Source organism: Hypanus sabinus, chromosome 14, assembly GCF_030144855.1.
Source record: "Hypanus sabinus isolate sHypSab1 chromosome 14, sHypSab1.hap1, whole genome shotgun sequence".
Lineage (NCBI taxonomy): Eukaryota > Metazoa > Chordata > Chondrichthyes > Myliobatiformes > Dasyatidae > Hypanus > Hypanus sabinus.
Genome location: NC_082719.1, coordinates 759,868 through 778,772, shown reverse-complemented (window position 1 = coordinate 778,772; position 18,905 = coordinate 759,868). Strand labels below are relative to the sequence as shown.

At 39.7% G+C, this 18,905-nt stretch overlaps 1 protein-coding gene across 3 annotated transcripts in view; it reads left to right on the top strand.

The window, feature by feature from the left end:
• LOC132404517 (AF4/FMR2 family member 3-like) overlaps positions 1–18,905 on the top strand; it is a 153,948-nt gene that overhangs the window by 32,583 nt on the left and 102,460 nt on the right. For 2 of the 3 annotated variants that reach the window (XM_059988677.1, XM_059988676.1), the window contains exon 1: positions 11,685–11,722. The exons of the other annotated variant lie outside the window; for it this stretch is intronic. In XM_059988677.1, the coding sequence (XP_059844660.1) occupies positions 11,700–11,722 (23 nt within the window). In that variant the 5' untranslated portion in view covers positions 11,685–11,699. Of the gene's footprint in view, positions 1–11,684; positions 11,723–18,905 lie in introns of those variants that run through there. 3 annotated transcript variants of the gene reach the window in all.

Genomic DNA, 18,905 nt, shown 5'->3' with positions numbered 1-18,905 from the left:
CTGTGAAGATGTAGCCTTGTAAGGCACTGAAGTTGAGAACAACCATGGTGGAGGTGTTGCTGCCTTTCCTTGCAGATTGCAGTCTGTTGATCAGGAAGTCGAGAATCACGGATAAAGTAAAGGGCATGAAGTATAAAGAAGGGCTGATAACATTGAAGGATGTTCTAATCTAGATGTCAAAAAGCTGGTTATGGACTTGGGTGTCAATGAAGGCAGATGACATTGATCACGCAGGTGAGTGATTTTGTGATGGAGTATGTGGATAGAAAATCTTTAGGCATTATTCTGTGTGAACCATCTTCATGTATCTCCTTGTATTTTCAAAAGAAGCAGTCTGTTCTGCAGGCTCTATCATAGAACTCTTCCCATTTCTGATCCTGTTTTTTTTTGAAAAAAAAGGCTTTTGTCAAGAGGTGAGTCACTTGCTAGAGGTTACTCAGCCTCTAGTTTGCTCTTTCTAGGCAGTTCCTGATCAGCAGTAATAAAAGAGGTACAATATTTATGTGATTGAATGTTGGGGGTGGGTGGGCAAGGAAATGGGCAAAGGAATTTCAAGAAATTGGATATTATTTATGAAACAGATATCACTTGTGTTGGTTGTGAGGATGTTTATGGAGCATCCTCCTCCTGTTAGCTGTTTACTTATCCACTACTACTTATAATTTTTTAGCTCTTGCCTGGTGCTGCTATGGGATATCCCCATCTGCTCTCTGTGGAACAGTTCGGTCTTCTGGCTTGCAAAAGTATATTAGCCTACGAGGTCGTGGATTGTAATGACATATATTTCAGTTGTTGTTTGTAGCTCCTTATGAACACCCAGTTTTGAGTTGCCAGGGTGACATGGAGGTTTACACTTTACAGTACCAGCGACAGGAAGCTCAATTCCTCCTGCTGCCTGTAAGGAGTTTGTACGTTCTCCCTGTGACCACGTGGGTTTCCTCCTGCAGTCCAAAGACCTACCGGTAGGTTAATTGGTCATTGTAAATTGTCCCATGATTAAGCTAGAGTTAAATCAGAGGTTGCTGGTGGAGTGGCTCAAGGGGCCAGAAGGGCCTTCTTCACACTTTATCTCAATAAAATAACAATCTGTACTCAATGTATTTTATTTAATGCAACTGTAGTACCATTTATCACTGACCTCATGATGGACAAATATATCTGCTACAGTAGATTGCTAAGAAGGGCCAAGTAAGTTATCTCTGATCGGTTCACTCACTTGCTGCCACAGACCCACTATGGCATTATTTCTTTCAGAGGGATATGAGCCAAATCCAGGCAAATGATGGTCACCATAGTTGACATGGATGAGTTGGGTGAAGGGTCTGTTTCTGTGCTGTATTACTTTGACATGATAATGGTCATTGCAATCTCCCATACTTTCTGTGTCCTTGCAACTTCAAGTGCTTCTTCCAAGTATTGATCAACATGGCGTAGCTAATGGAATACAAGTTGTTGGTCATCCAGAAAAAGGTTTCCTTGCCTAGGAGTGGTTTTTAAAAAATACCTATTATAAGGAAATAAAACTGAGAATTAGAACTCATCTTTGAAAGTAGTCATGGAGTCCTAATTTAAACCAGTGGCATTTGAGCATTCAACAGGTCTTCCTCATCCCACCCCCAGCATAAATACTGAGGAATTCCAAGGAGACTTCAGTCTGTCACTGGGTATGAAATGATCTAACAACAAAGCACACTAATATATGTGATACCATCTGTGCCTCCAAGTCCCAGATTATCAAAGCATGCATTCAGTTCTAGGTCTTGCATTTGAAGGGCAAAATGTCTGCAATTTACATCAAACCTGTAGGCCACAGCCAGAGGATCCTGTGCACTGGTGGTATTGCAAAAGTACATTTTTGGCTGTGAAGTAGTTTGGGATATTTTAAAGTGTATTAAAAAAAATGAGATTTTGATGCAATTTAGTTCTTAGACCTTTGAATCTGAGAGTAGTTTATCTATGAGTTTCTTCACTAATCAACTAGTCCTTTCATCTCTGGAGTTATGAGAAGAGTATATAATTAAAAATACACTAGCATGTTTTATGCCTGTAATATTTTATCTGCTCCACTTTATGTAGAATTATATCTTAAAGTCATACATTAAGAACTCCAGGTACTGCAGGTCTACCTATCAGTGAGCTGCTCAACGGGGGAGCTGGACTTGGTATGGACCAAGTCCATATTTGCTGTCTGCTATAGGAAGGTATCAGAGTCTGTGCTCAGTCTAATTGTGAGAGTTTATCTCAGATGTTTCTCTTGTGATGCAAGACCCTGTTGGACATTTGTATACATTCATTTACAGACTGCTGAGAACTTGCCAATAATAAAGTTCAAAGTAAATTTATCATCAAAAGTATAATTATGTCACCATATTCAACCCTGAGACTCATTTTCTTGTGGGCATACTCAACAAATCCACAATAGAATATTAACCATAATAGAATCAATGAAAGACTTTATTAATTTAGGTGTTTAATCAGTGTGCAAAGACAATAAACTATGTAAATAGAAAAAAGAAAGAAATAATAATAAATAAACACATTTATTATTGAGAACATGAGACGAAGAGTCCTTGAAAGTGAGTCCCTTTGGATCAAAACCCTGATGGTTCAACATCAATATACCGTCAATTTATGGAATATGACACACAGGGACTTGGGCTATATACAGTGCCTATAAAAAGTATTCACCCTCCCACCGCCCCTTTGGAAGTTTTCCTGTTTTATTGTTTTACAACATCGAATCACAGTGGATTTAGTTCGGCCTTTTTGATACAGATCAACAGAAAAGCATCTTTCATGTCAAAGTGAAAACAGATCTCTACAAAGTGATCTAAATTAATTGCAAATATAAAACACAAAATAATTGATTGCAGAAGTATTCACCCTCTTCTAGTCAGTATTTAGTAGATGCACCTTTGGCAACAATTACAGCCTTGAGTCCGTGTGGGTAGGTCTCTGTCAGTTTTGCACATTTGGACACTGCAATTTTTCCCCATTCTTTACAAAACTGCTCAAGCTCTGTCAGATTGCATGGGATCGTGAGTGAACAGCCCTTTTCAGATCCAGCCATGAATTCTCAATTGGATTGAGGTCTGGACTCTGACTTGGCTATTCCAGGATGTTAACTTTGTTGTTTTAAGCCATTCCTGTGTAGCTTTGGCTTTTTGTTTGGGGTTATTGTCTTGCTGGGAAACAAATCTTCTCCCAAGTCACAGTTCTCTTGCAGACTGCATCAGGTTTTCCTCCAAGATTTCCCTGTATTTTGCTGCATTCATTTTACCCTCTACCTTCATAAGCTTTCCAGGGCCTGCTGCAGTGAAGTGTCCCCACAGCACTGTGATGCAGCCACCCCCATGCTTCATGGTAGGGATGTGGTGTGTTTTTGATGATGTTCAGTGTTTAGTCCAAAATGGCCAAAAAGCTCAATTTTGGTTTCTTCAGACCATAGAACCTTCTTCCAGCTGACTTCAGAGTCTCCCAGAAGCCTTCTGGCAAATACAGATTTCATGTAAGTTTTTTTCCCAATGATGTCTTTCTCTTTGCCATTCTCCCATAAAGGTGCGACTGGTGAAGCACCCTGGCAACTGCTGTTACATACACAGTCTCTCCCATCTCAACCACTGAAGCTTGTAACTCCTCCAGAGTTGTCATGGGTCTCTTGGTGGCCTCTCTCACTCGTCCCCTTTTTGCACGGTCTTGCAGTTTTTGAGGATGGCCTGCTCTAGGCAAATTTACAACTGTGCCATATTCTTTGCATTTCTTGATGATTGACTCAACTGTATTCCAAGTGACTTGGAAAATTTCTTGTATCCATCTCCTGACTTGTGCTTTTCAATAACCTTTTCATGGAGTACTTTGGAGTATTCTTTTGGCTAGTTTTTGCCAAGATATTACTTGCTAGCAGTTTGAAATTTCAGATACAGGTGTATTTTTACTACCGTCAATTGAAACACCTTGACCACACACCGGTGATCTCCATTTAACTAATTATGTGACTTCTAAAACCAATTGGCTGTACCAGTGATGATTTGGTGTGCCATTTGAGGGGAGGGGGGTGAATACTTATGCAATCTATTATTTTGTGTTTTATATTTGTTATTATTTTAGATCGCTTTTTAGAGGTCTGTTTTCACTTTGTCACAAGAGTTTTTCTGTTGATCAGTGTCAAAAGAACAAAATTAAATCCACTGTGATTCAGTTGTAAAACAATCAAACGAGAACTTCTGGGGGAGGGGTTGGTGAATACTTTTTATAGGCACTGTATACACTTTGTATTTTTGTGTGACTGTGTTTTACTGCTATCTTATATATGCTATATATGACTTGTGCTTGGTATGACTGGTGGTGCTGTGTTTTGCACCTTGCCCCCAGAGGAATGCTGTTTCATTATCCCCCACCATCCTGGTCTGCTCATGACCTTGACCGGGGGTTCCCAACCTGGAGTCCACACACCCCTTGGTTAATGGTAGGAGTCCATGGCATAAAGAAGGCTGGGAATTGCTGATCCAGACTGTAAGAACTACGAACAGAAGCAGACCATTCAGCCCATCGGATCAATTAGGACTGATTTATTATCCTTCTCAAATACATTCTCTTGCCTTCTCACTGTAACCCTTAACGCCCTGATTAATTACATTCCTCTGCTTTAAATATACCCTACAACTTGGTCTCCACAGCTGTCAAGGCAATGAATTCCACAGATTCACCACCTTTTGTCCAAAGAAGTAACTCCTCATGCTGTCCTAAATGGACATCCCTCTGTTCTGAGGTCCTAGAACTCCCCACTATAGGAAACATCCACTCTATCTAGGCCTTTCAGTATGCATTATGGTTCAATGAGATCCTACCCCTTCCCCACCCCCATTTTTCTAATCTCTGAGTACAGGCCCAGAGCCTCCTATATTAACCCTTTCATTCCTGGAATAATTCTCATTAACCTTCTCCAATGAGAGCACATATTTTGTTTGATAATTGACCCAAATCTGCTTAAATACACTAAGTGTGGTCTGACCAATGCCTTATAAAACCTCAACATTACATCCTTGCTCTTATATTCTTGTCCTCTCAAAGTAAGTGCTAACATTGCATTTGTCTTCCTTACCACCGACTCAACCTGCAGGTTAACCTTTAGGGAATCCTGCATGAGGACTCCCAACTCCCTTTGCACCTCGGAACTTTGAAATTTGTCCTGTTTAGAAAATAGTCTCCTCCTGCTAGTAAAATGCATGACCATACACTTCCGTATGCCACTATATTCCATATTGCACTTCCTTGCCCATTGTCCTAACCTGTCTAAGTCATTCTGCATACTCCTTGCTTCCCAAGTACTACCTCCCCCTCCACCTATCTTCATATTGTTTGCAAACCTGGCTACAGAGCCATCAATTCCAAATCATTAGACATCCAAATCTTTGACATGTAACATGACCATTGCAGCATACTACTAGTCACTGAAAGCCAACTCGAAAAGGCTCCTTTTATTCCAACTCCTTGCCTCTTGCCAATTGGCCAATCCTCTATCCTTGTGTGCATTACCTTGTCAAAGGCTTTCTGAAAATCCAAGTAGACAACATCCATCAATTCTCTTTTGACTATCCTACCTGTTATTTCCTAAAAGAATTTCAACATTTGGCATGCAAGAAATCACCCAAGGAGACCATGCTGACTTTGGCCTATTTTATCACATGCCCCCAAGTATCCTGAAACCTCATCCTTTATAATGGACTGCGATATTTTCCTAACTGTTGAAGTCATGCTAACTGGGCCATAATTTTCTTTCTTCTGCCTTCCTCCCTTAGAGAGTGGAATAACATTTGCAATTTTCCAGTCATCCTGAACCATTCCAGAATTTGTGATACTTGAAAGATCACAACTAATGCCCCCACAATCTCTTCAGTTATCTCTCTCATAACCCTGGGATGTAGTCCATCTAGCCTAGGTACCTTCAGACCTTTCAGCTTCCCAAACACCTCCTTAGTAATAGCAACTACACTTACCTCTGTCCCCTGACATTCTCAAATATTATGGTATATTGCTAGTGTCTTCCACAGTGAAGGATGACACATATACTTAAAAAGTTTGTCTACCACTTCTTTGTCACCCTTTACTACCTTTCCTGGGTTATTTTCTAGCAGTTCAATATCCACTCTTTGTATATCTGGGGAAAAAAAAACTCTATTGGTTCTCCTTCTCTTTATTCCACTGTCATCTCCTATCAGATTCCTCCTTTGGTCCTTTACCTCTTCTACTTTTCACTTCCCAGCTCCTCTTTTCATTTCCCAGCTTGCACTCCTCCCCCTCCATCCATCTTATTCTGGCTTCTGCCCCCTTCCTTTACATTCCTGATAAACTGGTTTGGTCTAGTGTCAACTGTTTATTCCCCTCCATAGATACTGCCTGATCTGGCAAATTTCTCTGGCATTTCATGTGTGCTGCTCAAGATTTCCAGCATCTGCAGAATCTCTTGTGTGAAGTATCAGTTTAGCTTGTTGGGAGATTTGTATTGTTGGAAGCACATCCATTTTAACTGCACTGTTTGGGACTGGTTACATTCTTTGGGCATTTTATTATCATACTTTCTAATGACATATTGTGACTGAACTGTGTTGCATCCCTGTGTACCAGTTAGCTAAATCTCTTTTGTAGTTCAGAGCTCTTGAGCTTAGCTTATTTTCCCCTAAATTAACCTGTACAGTTGGCCCTCCTTATCCGTAGGTTCCACATGCGTGGATTCAACCAGCTGTGGAGTGGGAAAACCTGGAAGTTGAGCATTGTTTGCCTCGCGTCTCGTTCGTTTGCTACTTGTGTTGTGAGCGAGAAGAAGGAGTTTAAGGCTAGTAAGGGATGGCTGGCTAGCTACGTAAAGTGCTACAGCCTCAAGAACTTAAAGATCACGGGTGAATCGGGATTGGCTGATGCCAAGGCGGCATCAGCGTTCCCAGAAGAGCTACAATGGTTGCATCTGTACTGAACATGTACAGACTTTATTTTCTTGTCATTGTTCCCTAAACAATACGGTATAACAACTATTTACATAGCATTTACATTGTATTAGGTATTATAAGTAATCTAGAGATGATTTAAAGTATATGGGAGGATATGCATTGGTTATATGCAAATACTGCGCCATTTTATATAAGGGACTTGAGCATCCACGTTTTTTGGTATCTGTGGGGGGTCCCAGAACCAAACCTGTGCAGATAAGGAGGGCTGACTGCGTAGGCATTGGTAGCTGTTTTTAGAATGTTTATCAATTGCATTAAGCTAAAGATTGCCACAGGAGAGGTTCACTTTAATAGTTTAATTAGATGTGGCTCCATTGAAATCTTCCTCTTGTTTCATTTCCTACTAGCACCTTCCTCATCTCAAAGTGATGAGATATATTTAAATCATGACAATGCATTTTTCAAGAACTTAAACACTGTTTTCTGGTTTGGCTGTTAGAATAATTTGTACCTGTTACTTTTCAGTTAACTCTACGTTGCTCCAAACAAGCAAAGTTGTCTTAGCTGATATTTTAAGTATTTTACTTAATATGCTAGTGTTTTAGAGCAGTTTTTAAAATACTTTTGTCAGTAGATTGTCTACAGCAGAGTATTACTGTTACAGTCTTTATCAGAGTACGTGATTTGGATATGAGCTTAGTAGTTTTGGGTACAAGTGTGCATAGTTATCACTGTTCAGGGATGTAGGTCCGTGTGATATTTGTGAGGATTCTGGGTTGCATGGTAAAGTAGTTGGGATAAAAGATCATTAAAGCCAGTTTGCAAGAGCAGCATGCAGTTGGAAAATGGTATGTTGACATTAATTTATTACAAGAGTATTTGAGGATAAGATTATTGATCCTTACTACAATTATAGAACGCAGTAAATCTTTGCCTTTCATGGGAAAGGATGGTAGAAGGACAACAAAAATTTACTAGATTAACTCCTAAAGTGGTGGGAAGATAGGTTACACCTCTGTTTTTGAGATAAGAACAATGAGGTGACCTAATTGAAACACATAGTATTTTAAAGGCCTCAGCAGGGTGAATGTGGGGAGGCTGTTTCCCCTGACTGAGTTATCCAAACGTAGGGGCTAAGTCTCAAAATAAGGAGCCAGTTAAAATTAGGAATAACCTCTTCACTTGGATACTGGTGAATTTGTGGAATTCTGTTGCATTGAATGGCTTGCTCATTCCATTTAAGACAGTGATAGATTTTGAGTCATGTAAAGGAATTGAGGTGGGGCCAGGATATATGGGGATAGGGAAGGAAAATGGTTCTCAGAAGCAACAAGAGAGGGCTATGAAACCCCTAATACTTGCCCCATCATTTAAGAACACGATAGCTGTTCTTCTACTCCTTTTTTAAATAAAAAAAATCCCACATATTAGTTTCATTGCTGAAGTAATACATTAATTAAGATTGCTACCTTTCCATTTTCATCTATTGGATTTTGAAGCTATTCTATAGTTGTTGCATTCAACTATTTGCCCATGTCTCCAACTAATAATTTCAGCCACAAAAACATGAAATTTACAAAATTCAGTTAATGAACATGGAAGTTGATTGTTCAGTACAACAGATTATAGGTAATCAGACTGTGATAGAAGCAAACCTTGAATACCATTTGAGTTCCTGATCTCAAACCCCTTTTCCCCACCATCCCCATTAATCTGCCCTTTCACTCTTCTCCCCCTCCCCATCTCCAAAGCCACAAAACACATCTGGTACCCCTCTTTGGCAAAAATAACATTGTAAGACAACAGTGATGTTATCCAAACTTCTCCCAATATCAACTGTCAAGATCAAAAGATGTGATGATTTTCTGAAAGGATATTTTGCTTCTCTCATCTTGTAAGGAAATGTGAAAAATATAGGCGTCTTAACGAGGTAAGACCATTCCAGATTAAATAATTTCATGCATCATTGTTCTCCTTACAGTCACATAATTACCAGGACAAACAAAATAAACAAGCGCTAATAAAGGAAACATTTTGCCTATCCTCCTAAAAACCAAGTCAGCAACCCCACACTAGCCAGAAGTATTTTCAGAGGTTTACTATTATATAACCATATAACAATTACACCACGGAAACAGGCCATCTCAGCCCATAACCCTCCATTCCTTTCCTCTCCATAATACCTATCCAATTTTACTTTAAATGACAATATCGAACCTGCCTCTACCACTTCTACTGGAAGCTCGTTTCACACAGCTACCACTCTCTGAGTAAAGAAATTCCCCCTCGTGTTACCCCTAACTCTCAACTCATGTCCTCTTGTTTGAATCTCCCCTACTGTCAATGGAAAAAGCCTGTCCACGTCAACTCTATCTATCCCCCTCATAATTTTAAATACCTCTATCAAGTCCCCCCTCAACCTTCTACGCTCCAAAGAATAAAGACCTAATTTGTTCAACCTTTCTCTGTAACTTAGGTGCTGAAACCCAGGTAACATTCTAGTAAATCTTCTCTGTACTCTCTTTATTTTGTTGACATCTTTCCTATAATTTGGTGGCCAGAACTGTACACAATAGAGTACAAGTACAGTACACAATACTGTACAAAATAATTATTTTGGAGAAAGAATTAAATGCCTATTGTTCATTCATTTCCAATTCTTGCGCAATTTAAGTTGATCTTGCTGCATTTCTCTGGTTCATACCCAATATTAGTCCAAAAGCTTTTCAACATTTACTTTTTGAACTCTCATTTTGATTAATGTGATTGGACTGATGAACTGTGGTCTCAGCATGAATAAGTGAACACGAGATTCTGCAGATGTTGGAAATCTTGATCAACATGTACAAAATCCTGAAGAACTCAGCAATTCAGCCAGCGTCTATAGAGGGGGATAAACAGTCAATGTTTTGGGCAAAGACACTTCATCAAGATTGGAATGGAAGGGGGCAGAAGCCAGAATTATCAACTGCCAGCTTGTATCCCTTTACCCTTCCTCCAACAATTATTCTGGCTTCTTCCCCTACCTGATGAAGGGTCTCAGCCCAAAACATACTGTGTTGATTCCTCTCCATTGATGCTGCCTGAGTTGCTGAGTTTTTTCAGTATTTTGTGTGTGTTGCTCATGAGAAAGTACGAGTTGTGTTCTGACAGTGTTGAATGCTGAGTGTGTCACTGACACTAGAGGCAAAGAGTAGATATCAAAAAAGGCAATACACATAATCAGCTGACTCCTTTTGGAGGAGGGGAAGAGAACTGCAAACAGCTATTTATCATAGGGCTTGGAATGGTATATAGCCTCTTCCTGGTTTGATCGTGAATATATTTTATTGCTCAATGTCTATTGTTTACACAGCTGAAATTGATTTAATAAACATTGAGTTGTGTGCTGATAATGTTGAGTGGGTGCATGACTGACAGGGGCAAAGGGCAGATGTCAAGAAGAACAGTACATACAGTACAAGCAACTGAACCCTGCAGTTGACTTCCAGTGCAGAAACTTAACTTGTGAATGCTTCTATTGGAGATTTTCTTGGCTCTTGCAGCCTTGATCCTGTTGAAGGAGGATGCACTAGATATGCCATTTTGGAATGTTTAAACCTAAATCCATTTGTGTATTTCAACTTTACATTAATATATAAATATGGGACAGAGAAGAAGTTGATGTATTATAATAATTACATATTGCAATATATTGGGGCGGTATGGTAGCGTAGTGGTTAGCACAAAGCTTTACAGTTCTATTCCTGTTGCTTCCTGTAAGGAGTTTGTACGTTCTTCCCGTGACTGCTTGGGTTTCCTCTGGGTGCTCTGGTTTCCTCCCACAGTCCAACGACATACTGGCTGAGAGGTTAAATGGTCATTGTAAATTGAATTGTGATTAGGCTAGGGTTAAATTGGGGTTACTGGGCAGTGTGGCTGGAAGGGTCTGTTGCGTGCTGTATCTCAATAAATAAATAGAAGGATTTTGAGTTGTGATCTTCCTGACCTTGGAGTATTGAAGAGCTTGCTTGCCTATTAAGTACTTGTGAACAGTAACCTTGTAGTTAAATACGAAGATGTGGCAGTTTTAATGGGCATATGAAAGTATCTCAAATCACACAGAGTTCATCATAAAGGAAAACTGGATAAGTTGGACCTGTAAATGGGAAAACTGGATAGTTAAATGAGTCACTAAGAAAGCCTGCATGCATGCTCAGTTCCAACTTGTCTAAACAACTTTTGTTTTTGATGCCAAGAAATCTCTGCTTTTCTCTCACCGATAGTACCGTAAATGTGTGAGTGAACTGATGACCATCCAGATGAAAACAAGGATGTGATCTTTGTTTAGTCGCTCCAAAAGGCAAGGGCAAGTCCAGGTAGTTGCAATTTAACATAGTTTCAGAAAAGAGCAGTCACAGAAATGTTGTCTAGCAAGTGATAAATGAAGAGTCAGCTGTGTACTGTAATCTAGGACGGTTGTTGCTATGGCAGCGCCAAGTCACATTTAGTGGTAATGCATGACTAACCTTGTTTAACAGGCTAGTTTGTGTGAGAACGCTCCAATCATAGCGAAAAATGGAGATATATTTTGCTCAATTTTTACTTTTATTTTTTACCTTGGCCTCTGACCCCACCATCAGTCTTCCTTATACTGCAGGTTTATGAAGAGCATGGATTAGCTTTTGATATTGAGGAACCATTTATTGTGGATGAATTTTCCTGGATCAGTTTGTAGGTCTGTCTGACATTGATTCAAGCAAAGTAATTTTAATCATGTCATTTTACATGCAATATTGGTATGTAACTGAGTAATAATCTTTTTATATAAAATCTGTAAAACCTTGGATAACTGTATAAGTTGACGCAATAGTAAAAATTGGTTGCTTCCTCTCTCCCTCCTCAACTAAATCATTAGCTTGCCTAAAGACAGTCAAATTCTGAAGCTCAAATAGAGCTTTCAGTTCCTCTTTTATGTTGCTTCAGAATTTTTTTTTACTTTTAATAGAAATTTGCAGAAGAGGAAAAGATAATCAGTATGCTTTTTTCCTATTGGACAGATTTTGAAAAGAATCTTATACTGTAGCTAATACTTCAGTTACTGTTCTGAAAGTGCATTGATGTGAATATATAATTGCTCTGGTCTTTGTTATGTTTTAAATGGATGTTTAGATGTTAAACTGTATTATACAAAATTTAATATTTGCTAGGTAGAAGAGGAAGTATACACTTCCTGTGTGATCTAACACTTGCATTCCAGATGTTGCGATTTATTGTTAACGTGGCCACTAGTCTCCAATAAGAAACCTGTTTCATTAAAAGGCCTAAAGTTATTTCTGTTTTGCATCTGGAATAGTGTTACAGGGTCGAATGAAGGATGTATTGAGGTATGATGTTAGTAAATTAGAACTAATAAGTCTTTAAACTTATGTTATTTTTAAGATGCATGAAAAGAGAGTAATTTAATTCTACATTAAAGAGTTAGTTGCATCTTCATTGGGCCAAGTTCCTGAAGCCACACGATCATTGGTTCTTAAAGCTTTAATTCCTCTTGCCCTTTCTCCTTCAGATAATTCAAGCCTAGTTGTCCAGCTACAGAGGCACTCTTGTTTATGGAAGACTTAGAAAAATAGGATTTCTTGCAAATTCCTCCATCGATATTTTTTTTCCCTCTTTTTTTGGAGGCTTGCTGGACAATCCACACCAGGGGCATGTGAAAAGAGCTCCTTTTTAATGAGTTCAGCGATTGAGATTTTGAAGAAAGAGTTTCATGGCAGTTTTTCTGATTTGAGGAGTGACCAATCAGCAAGAAGGATTCATTAGAAAGGCCAATAAAAATTCTTCAAATGCAAGCTGAACAGCCATTCTTTTGGAGTGTGTCAATGTTAAGAGTGGCTTTGGGTCATCAGGCTTGGGTGAGGTGCATTGACTTGTAAGTTACTCATCTGTTAGGGCATGGTAGATTTGTGAGAATGGCTCCAGGAGCACTGTTTTGTACTCTATGTAGGATGTGGGAAGTCTGGGAGACCTCAGTCTCCAGTTAAATGCATCTGCACTAGGTGTGCCAAGTTGCAGCTCCTGAGAAAACGTATTGAGGAACTGGAACTGCAGCTTGATGACCTTTACTCATATGAGAGAATGAGGAGCTGATATACAGGAGCTACAGAAAGGTAGTTACTCCTAGGTTGCATAAGACAGGTATGCAACCTGTCAGAAAGAGGGGAAATGCACAACTAGTTCAGAGTACACCTGTGGCTGTTCCCCTCATTAGTAAGTGTACAACTTTAGATACTGTTGAGCGGATGACCTACCAGAGGGGAGCCTTAGTAAGCAGATCTCTAGCCCTGAGTTTGGTGCTGTGGATTAGGAGAAGGGGCAAAGAAGTAGCAGATGGAGTACAATGTTGGGAAGTGTATGGTTGTGCACTTTGGTAGAAGAAATTGAAGTGTTGTCGATTCTCTAAATGGAGAGACAGTATAAAAAGCTGTGATGCAATGGGATTTGGGAGTCCTTGTGCAGGATTCCTTCAAGGTTAATTTGTAGGTTGAGTCTGTGGTGAAGAAGACGAATGCAATGTTTGGATTCATTTCAAGAGGACTAGAATATAAAAGCAACGATGTAAACCTTTATAAAGTACTGCTGAAGCCTCAATTGGAGTGTTGTGAGCAGTTTTGGCCCCTTAGAAAGGATGTGTTGAAACTGGAGAATGTTCAAAGGAGATTCACAAAAATGATTCCAGGTTTGAACGGCTTGTCATATGAAAGAGCATTTGATGGCCCTGGTCCTGTATTCACTGGAATTCAGAAGAATGAGGGATGACCTCATTGAAACTTATCGAATGGTAAAAGGTTTTGATAGTGTGGACGTGGAGAGGATCTTTCGTATGGTGATAGAGTCCAAGACCAGAGGATACTGTCTCAGAATAGAAGGGCATCCTTTTAGAACAAAGATGAAGAATTTCTTTAGCCAGAGAGTGGTGAATCTGTGGAATTCATTGCCACGGGCAGCTGTGGTGTCAAGTCTTTATGTACATTTAAGGCAGATATTGTTAGGTTCTTGATTTTTTTTTTCAGGGCTTGAAGGATACGGGGAGAAGGCAGGAGATTGGGACTGAGAGGAAAAATGAATCAGCCATGATGAAATGGCGGAGCAGACCCGATGAGCCGAATAGCCTAATTCTGCTCCTATATCTTATGATTCTATAATGTCAAAATATTTTAATAGCATTCATTAACAAAAGGATAAAGGGATAAAGTATATGTTCTATTTCCTTAGTTCTGAATGGAGTTAGTTGATCAGATAGACATTTGTTGAAATGAAAGGAATCATAGGAAGGCTAGGTAGAGCAGTACAGGAATTTGTTCATTTCCAACTTGGGGGAAAAATTGGTTTACACACATTTCTCAGAAACCAAACCCTTGCATGTATTGATATTCAGCATCATAACCAGATGTGCATTGTGATATACAGTACAGGCAGTCCCCGGGTTACGTACGAGTTCGGTCTTTTAATCCAATTTGTACGTAAGTCGGAACAAGTACATCCGGTATTATTTAGTGTCAGTTTGTCTTAGTATATAGTATATATTTTACCTTTCTATGCATATAGAACACTTAAACATATGTATTCCAATAATTAAACCACTACATTAATAATTGTGGTTTTCACCGGGGCAGGGCCTTTCACATGCTCCATTATTCTCACTTTAAAATTGTTCCTATCATTGACCGACTGTAGCCTAATGCTTTTCCAATGACCGATGGCGTTTCACCTCTTTCCAAACACTTTATTATTTCCACTTTATTTTCAGTCGCGATTGCTTCCAGTCAATGGAACAGAAACACTGCGGACGGCGGGTCCCGAGGTCCGCTGAGTCCTAAGGACCACTGCACTGAATTCCCTGGGTCCTAAACTCCACCGCACTGAGACAGGCTAAATGGGACAAGTGTGGGCTGTACTGGGTTTGGGTATTTGATCCTCCACAATATTCCGCTTGAGAATTTAAGCTGGAGGTTGCAGTGTTTCTTTTTTACAAGGTCGAGTTGCGAGCTCGACATTAACCCGGCAGGGATGGTACAGGAATCTCTGGATCAACATCAACCTGGCATGGGAGTGGTGTGCTACTGGATTGAACTCGGGAACCTCTGTTCTCCAGCCCAGCGCTGATCTTACTGCACCACCAGCCAACCAGAATGGGGGGGGGGGGGGGTCAGGGTGAATCTTACTAAGAAAAATTTAAGCCAAATACAAAGTTAAACACTCAAGTGTCAACAGCAACGACTTAAAATGGCAGACGGCGTCGCGATCTTACTTAAAATGGCGGACAGCGTTCTCCTTCCTCGGCTCATAAGTATGAGTTGTCTGTAAGTCGGATGTTTGAAACTCAGGGACCACCTGTAGAATTTTGACAGTTCAGTTGTTTGAAGAATGGACAAGCAGGAAAAACAGTGCTGCAATTGTTTTGCATGCAACACTGTAAAGCTGTATGCATTGCATGTCATACACAACGGTTGTTATTATAAGTGTACAAATGTAAACCTACTTTCCTTTCTTACCACCGTATCCCTAGCCAAAGCTGCAAGCTAACTGCCTGTTACATAGCATTTTGCAATATCTCCATGTAGTAAATTGTGGATCATGTTGCCTTCGGTCGTATAATATAGACAGGCAGAGCAGGGAGGCTCACTTCTGCAACACCTACTACAACTGTCTAAAAAGTTAACTTTTTATTTTTAAGTGTTTTTCTTGGTAGATGAATTTAAATACCAACTTATGCATGGCTAAAAATGATGTTGCTAAACATATGCAAAATTTCCTTTTAACTATTTGTTCATTTTTCATAGTTGGTAGACAGAATTGTCTCTGTTCTTTTCCCCTCTGCTCTCCATGTATCTGCTTTACTTGTGGCTTTTGTAATGTGTGTCAGAAAAGGAGCTCTAATCACTTACATTTGGCATAGGGGTTAGAGTAAATGTGACCACTTATAGCAATTCTAGCTCCTCAGTCCAAGGTGTTTTGCGTACTCCTCCTCCTCCCACTCACAGGCTTTCTACTCCAGCTTTTATCTTCACCCCTTTTCACTTTCTCCTTCACACTTAATTTGTCTGTATCTTTTTCAGTCTGTATTTTGTCTTGGTCCAATCTTTCTTTTCAGACCATTTTTTAATTTGCTTTTTTCCTCATATTGTCCAAGAGTTTAGGGCAGCAGGGTAGTGCAGTAGTTAGCATAATGCTTTACAGTACTAGTAACCCGGGTTCAAATCCTACCACTTTCTGTAATGAGTTTGTACATTTTCCCCATGACCGCATGGGTTTCCTCTGGGCGATCTGGTTCCCTCCCATAGTTCAAAGATGTACCAGCTGTTAGGTTATTTGATCATTGTAAATTATCCTATGATTAGGCTAGGGTTAAATTGGTAGTTGCCGTTTGGTACGACTCAAAGGACTAGAAGATCTTATTCCACTCTATATCTCAATAAATCAAAAAATAAATAATCTCATTATTTGTGTGAGGTGCTACATTTTGATAGGAATAATCCAAATAGGATATACATGGTAAATGGTAGGACATTGAAGAATGCAGTAGAACAGAGTGATCTAGGAATAATGGTGCATAGTTCCCTGAAGGTGGAATTTCATGTGGATAGGGTGGTGAAGAAAGCTTTTGGTGTGCTGGCCTTTATAAATCAGAGCATTGAGTATAGGAGTTGGGATGTAATGTTAAAATTGTACAAGGCATTGTTAAGGACGAATTTGGAGGATTGTGTACAGTTCTGGTCACCGAATTATAGAAAAGGTATCAATAAAATAGAGAGAGTACAGAGAAGACTTATTCGAATGTTACCTGGGTTTCAGCACCTAAGTTACAGGGAAAGGTTAAACAAGTTAGATCTTTGTTCTTTGGAGCATAGAAGGTTGAGGAGGGGGGACTTGATAGAGGTATTTAAAATTATGAGGGGGATGGATTTGACGTGGATAGGCTTTTTCCATTGAGAGTAGGGGAGATTCAAACAAGAGGACATGATTTGAGAGTTAGGAGGCAAAAGTTTAAGGGTAACACGAGGGGGAATTTCTTTACTCAGAGTGGTAGCTGTGTGAAATGAGCTTCCAGTAGAAGCTCTGTCTAGAGATGGGGCAGTGTTGGATCTCCTGTTAGGGAATGCAATAGGTCAGCTGACAGATGTATGTGTTGGGGAGCACTTCGGGTCCAGTGATCACAATAGCATTAACTTCAATATAGTTATGGAGAAGAACAGGACAGGACCTAGAGTTGAGATTTTTGATTGGAGAAAGGCTAACTTTGAGGAGATGCGAAGGGATTTAAAGAGAGTGGATTGGGTCAAGTTGTTTTATGGGAAGGATGTAATAGAGAAATGGAGGTCATTTAAGGGTGAAATTATGAGGGTACAGAATCTTTATGTTCCTGTTAGGTTGAAAGGAAAAGTTAAAGGTTTGAAAGCACCATGGTTTTCAAGGGATATTAGAAATTTGGTTCGGAAAAAGAGGGATGTCTACAATAGATATAGACAGCATGGAGTAAAGGAATTGCTCGAGGAATATAAAGAATGTAAAAGGAATCTTAAGAAAGAGATTAGAAAAGCTAAAAGAAGATACAAGGTTGGTTTGGCAAATAAGGTGAAAGTAAATCCGAAAGGTTTCTACAGTTATATTAAAAGCAAGAGGATAGTGAGGGATAAAATTGGCCCCTTAGAGAATCAGAGTGGTCAGCTATGTGTGGAACCGAGGGAGATGGGAGAGATTTTGAACGATTTCTTCTCTTCGGTATTCACTAAGGAGAAGGATATTGAATTGTGTAAGGTGTGGGAAACAAGTAAGGAAGTTATGGAACCTATGACAATTAAAGAGGTGGAAGTACTGGCACTTTTAAGAAATTTAAAAGTGGATAAATCTCCGGGTCCTGACAGGATATTCCCCAGGACCTTGAGGGAAGTTTGTGTGGAAATAGCAGGAGCTCTGACGGAGATCTTTCAGATGTCATTAGAAACGGGGATTGTGCCGGAGGATTGGCGTATTGCTCATGTAGTTCCATTGTTTAAAAAGGGTTCTAGAAGTAAGCCTAGCAATTATAGACCTGTCAGTTTGACATCAGTGGTGGGTAAATTAATGGAAAGTATTCTTAGAGATAGTATTAATAATTATCTGGATAGACAGGATCTGATTAGGAGTAGCCAGCATGGATTTGTGCGTGGAAGGTCATGTTTGACAAACCTTACTGAATTTTTTGAAGAAGTTACGAGGAATGTTGACGAGGGTAAGGCAGTGGATGTAGTCTATATGGACTTCAGCAAGGCCTTTGACAAAGTTCCACATGGAAGGTTAGTTAAGAAGGTTCAGTCGTTAGGTATTAATGCTGGAGTAATAAAATGGATTCAACAGTGGCTAGATGGGAGATGCCAGAGAGTAGTGGTGGATAATTGTTTATCGGGATGGAGGCCGGTGACTAACGGGGTGCCTCAGGGATCTGTTTTGGGCCCAATGTTGTTTGTAATATACATAAATGATCTGGATGATGGGGTGGTAAATTGGATTAGTAAGTATGCCGATGATACTAAGGTAGGAGGTGTTGTGGATAATGAGGTGGGTTTTCAAAGCTTGCGGGGAGATTTATGCCGGTTAGAAGAATGGGCTGAACGTTGGCAGATTGAGTTTAATGCTGAGAAGTGTGAGGTTCTACATTTTGGCAGGAATAATCCAAATAGAACATACAGGGTAAATGGTAGGGCATTGAGGAATGCAGAGGAAAACAGAGATCTAGGAATAACAGTGCATAGTTCCCTGAAGGTGGAGTCTCATGTAGATAGGGTGGTGAAGAAGGCTTTTGGAATGCTGGCCTTTATAAATCAAAGCATTGAGTACAGAAGTTGGGATGTAATGTTAAAATTGTACAAGGCATTGGTAAGGCCAAATTTGGAATATTGTGTGCAGTTCTGGTCACTGAATTATAGGAAAGATATCAATAAA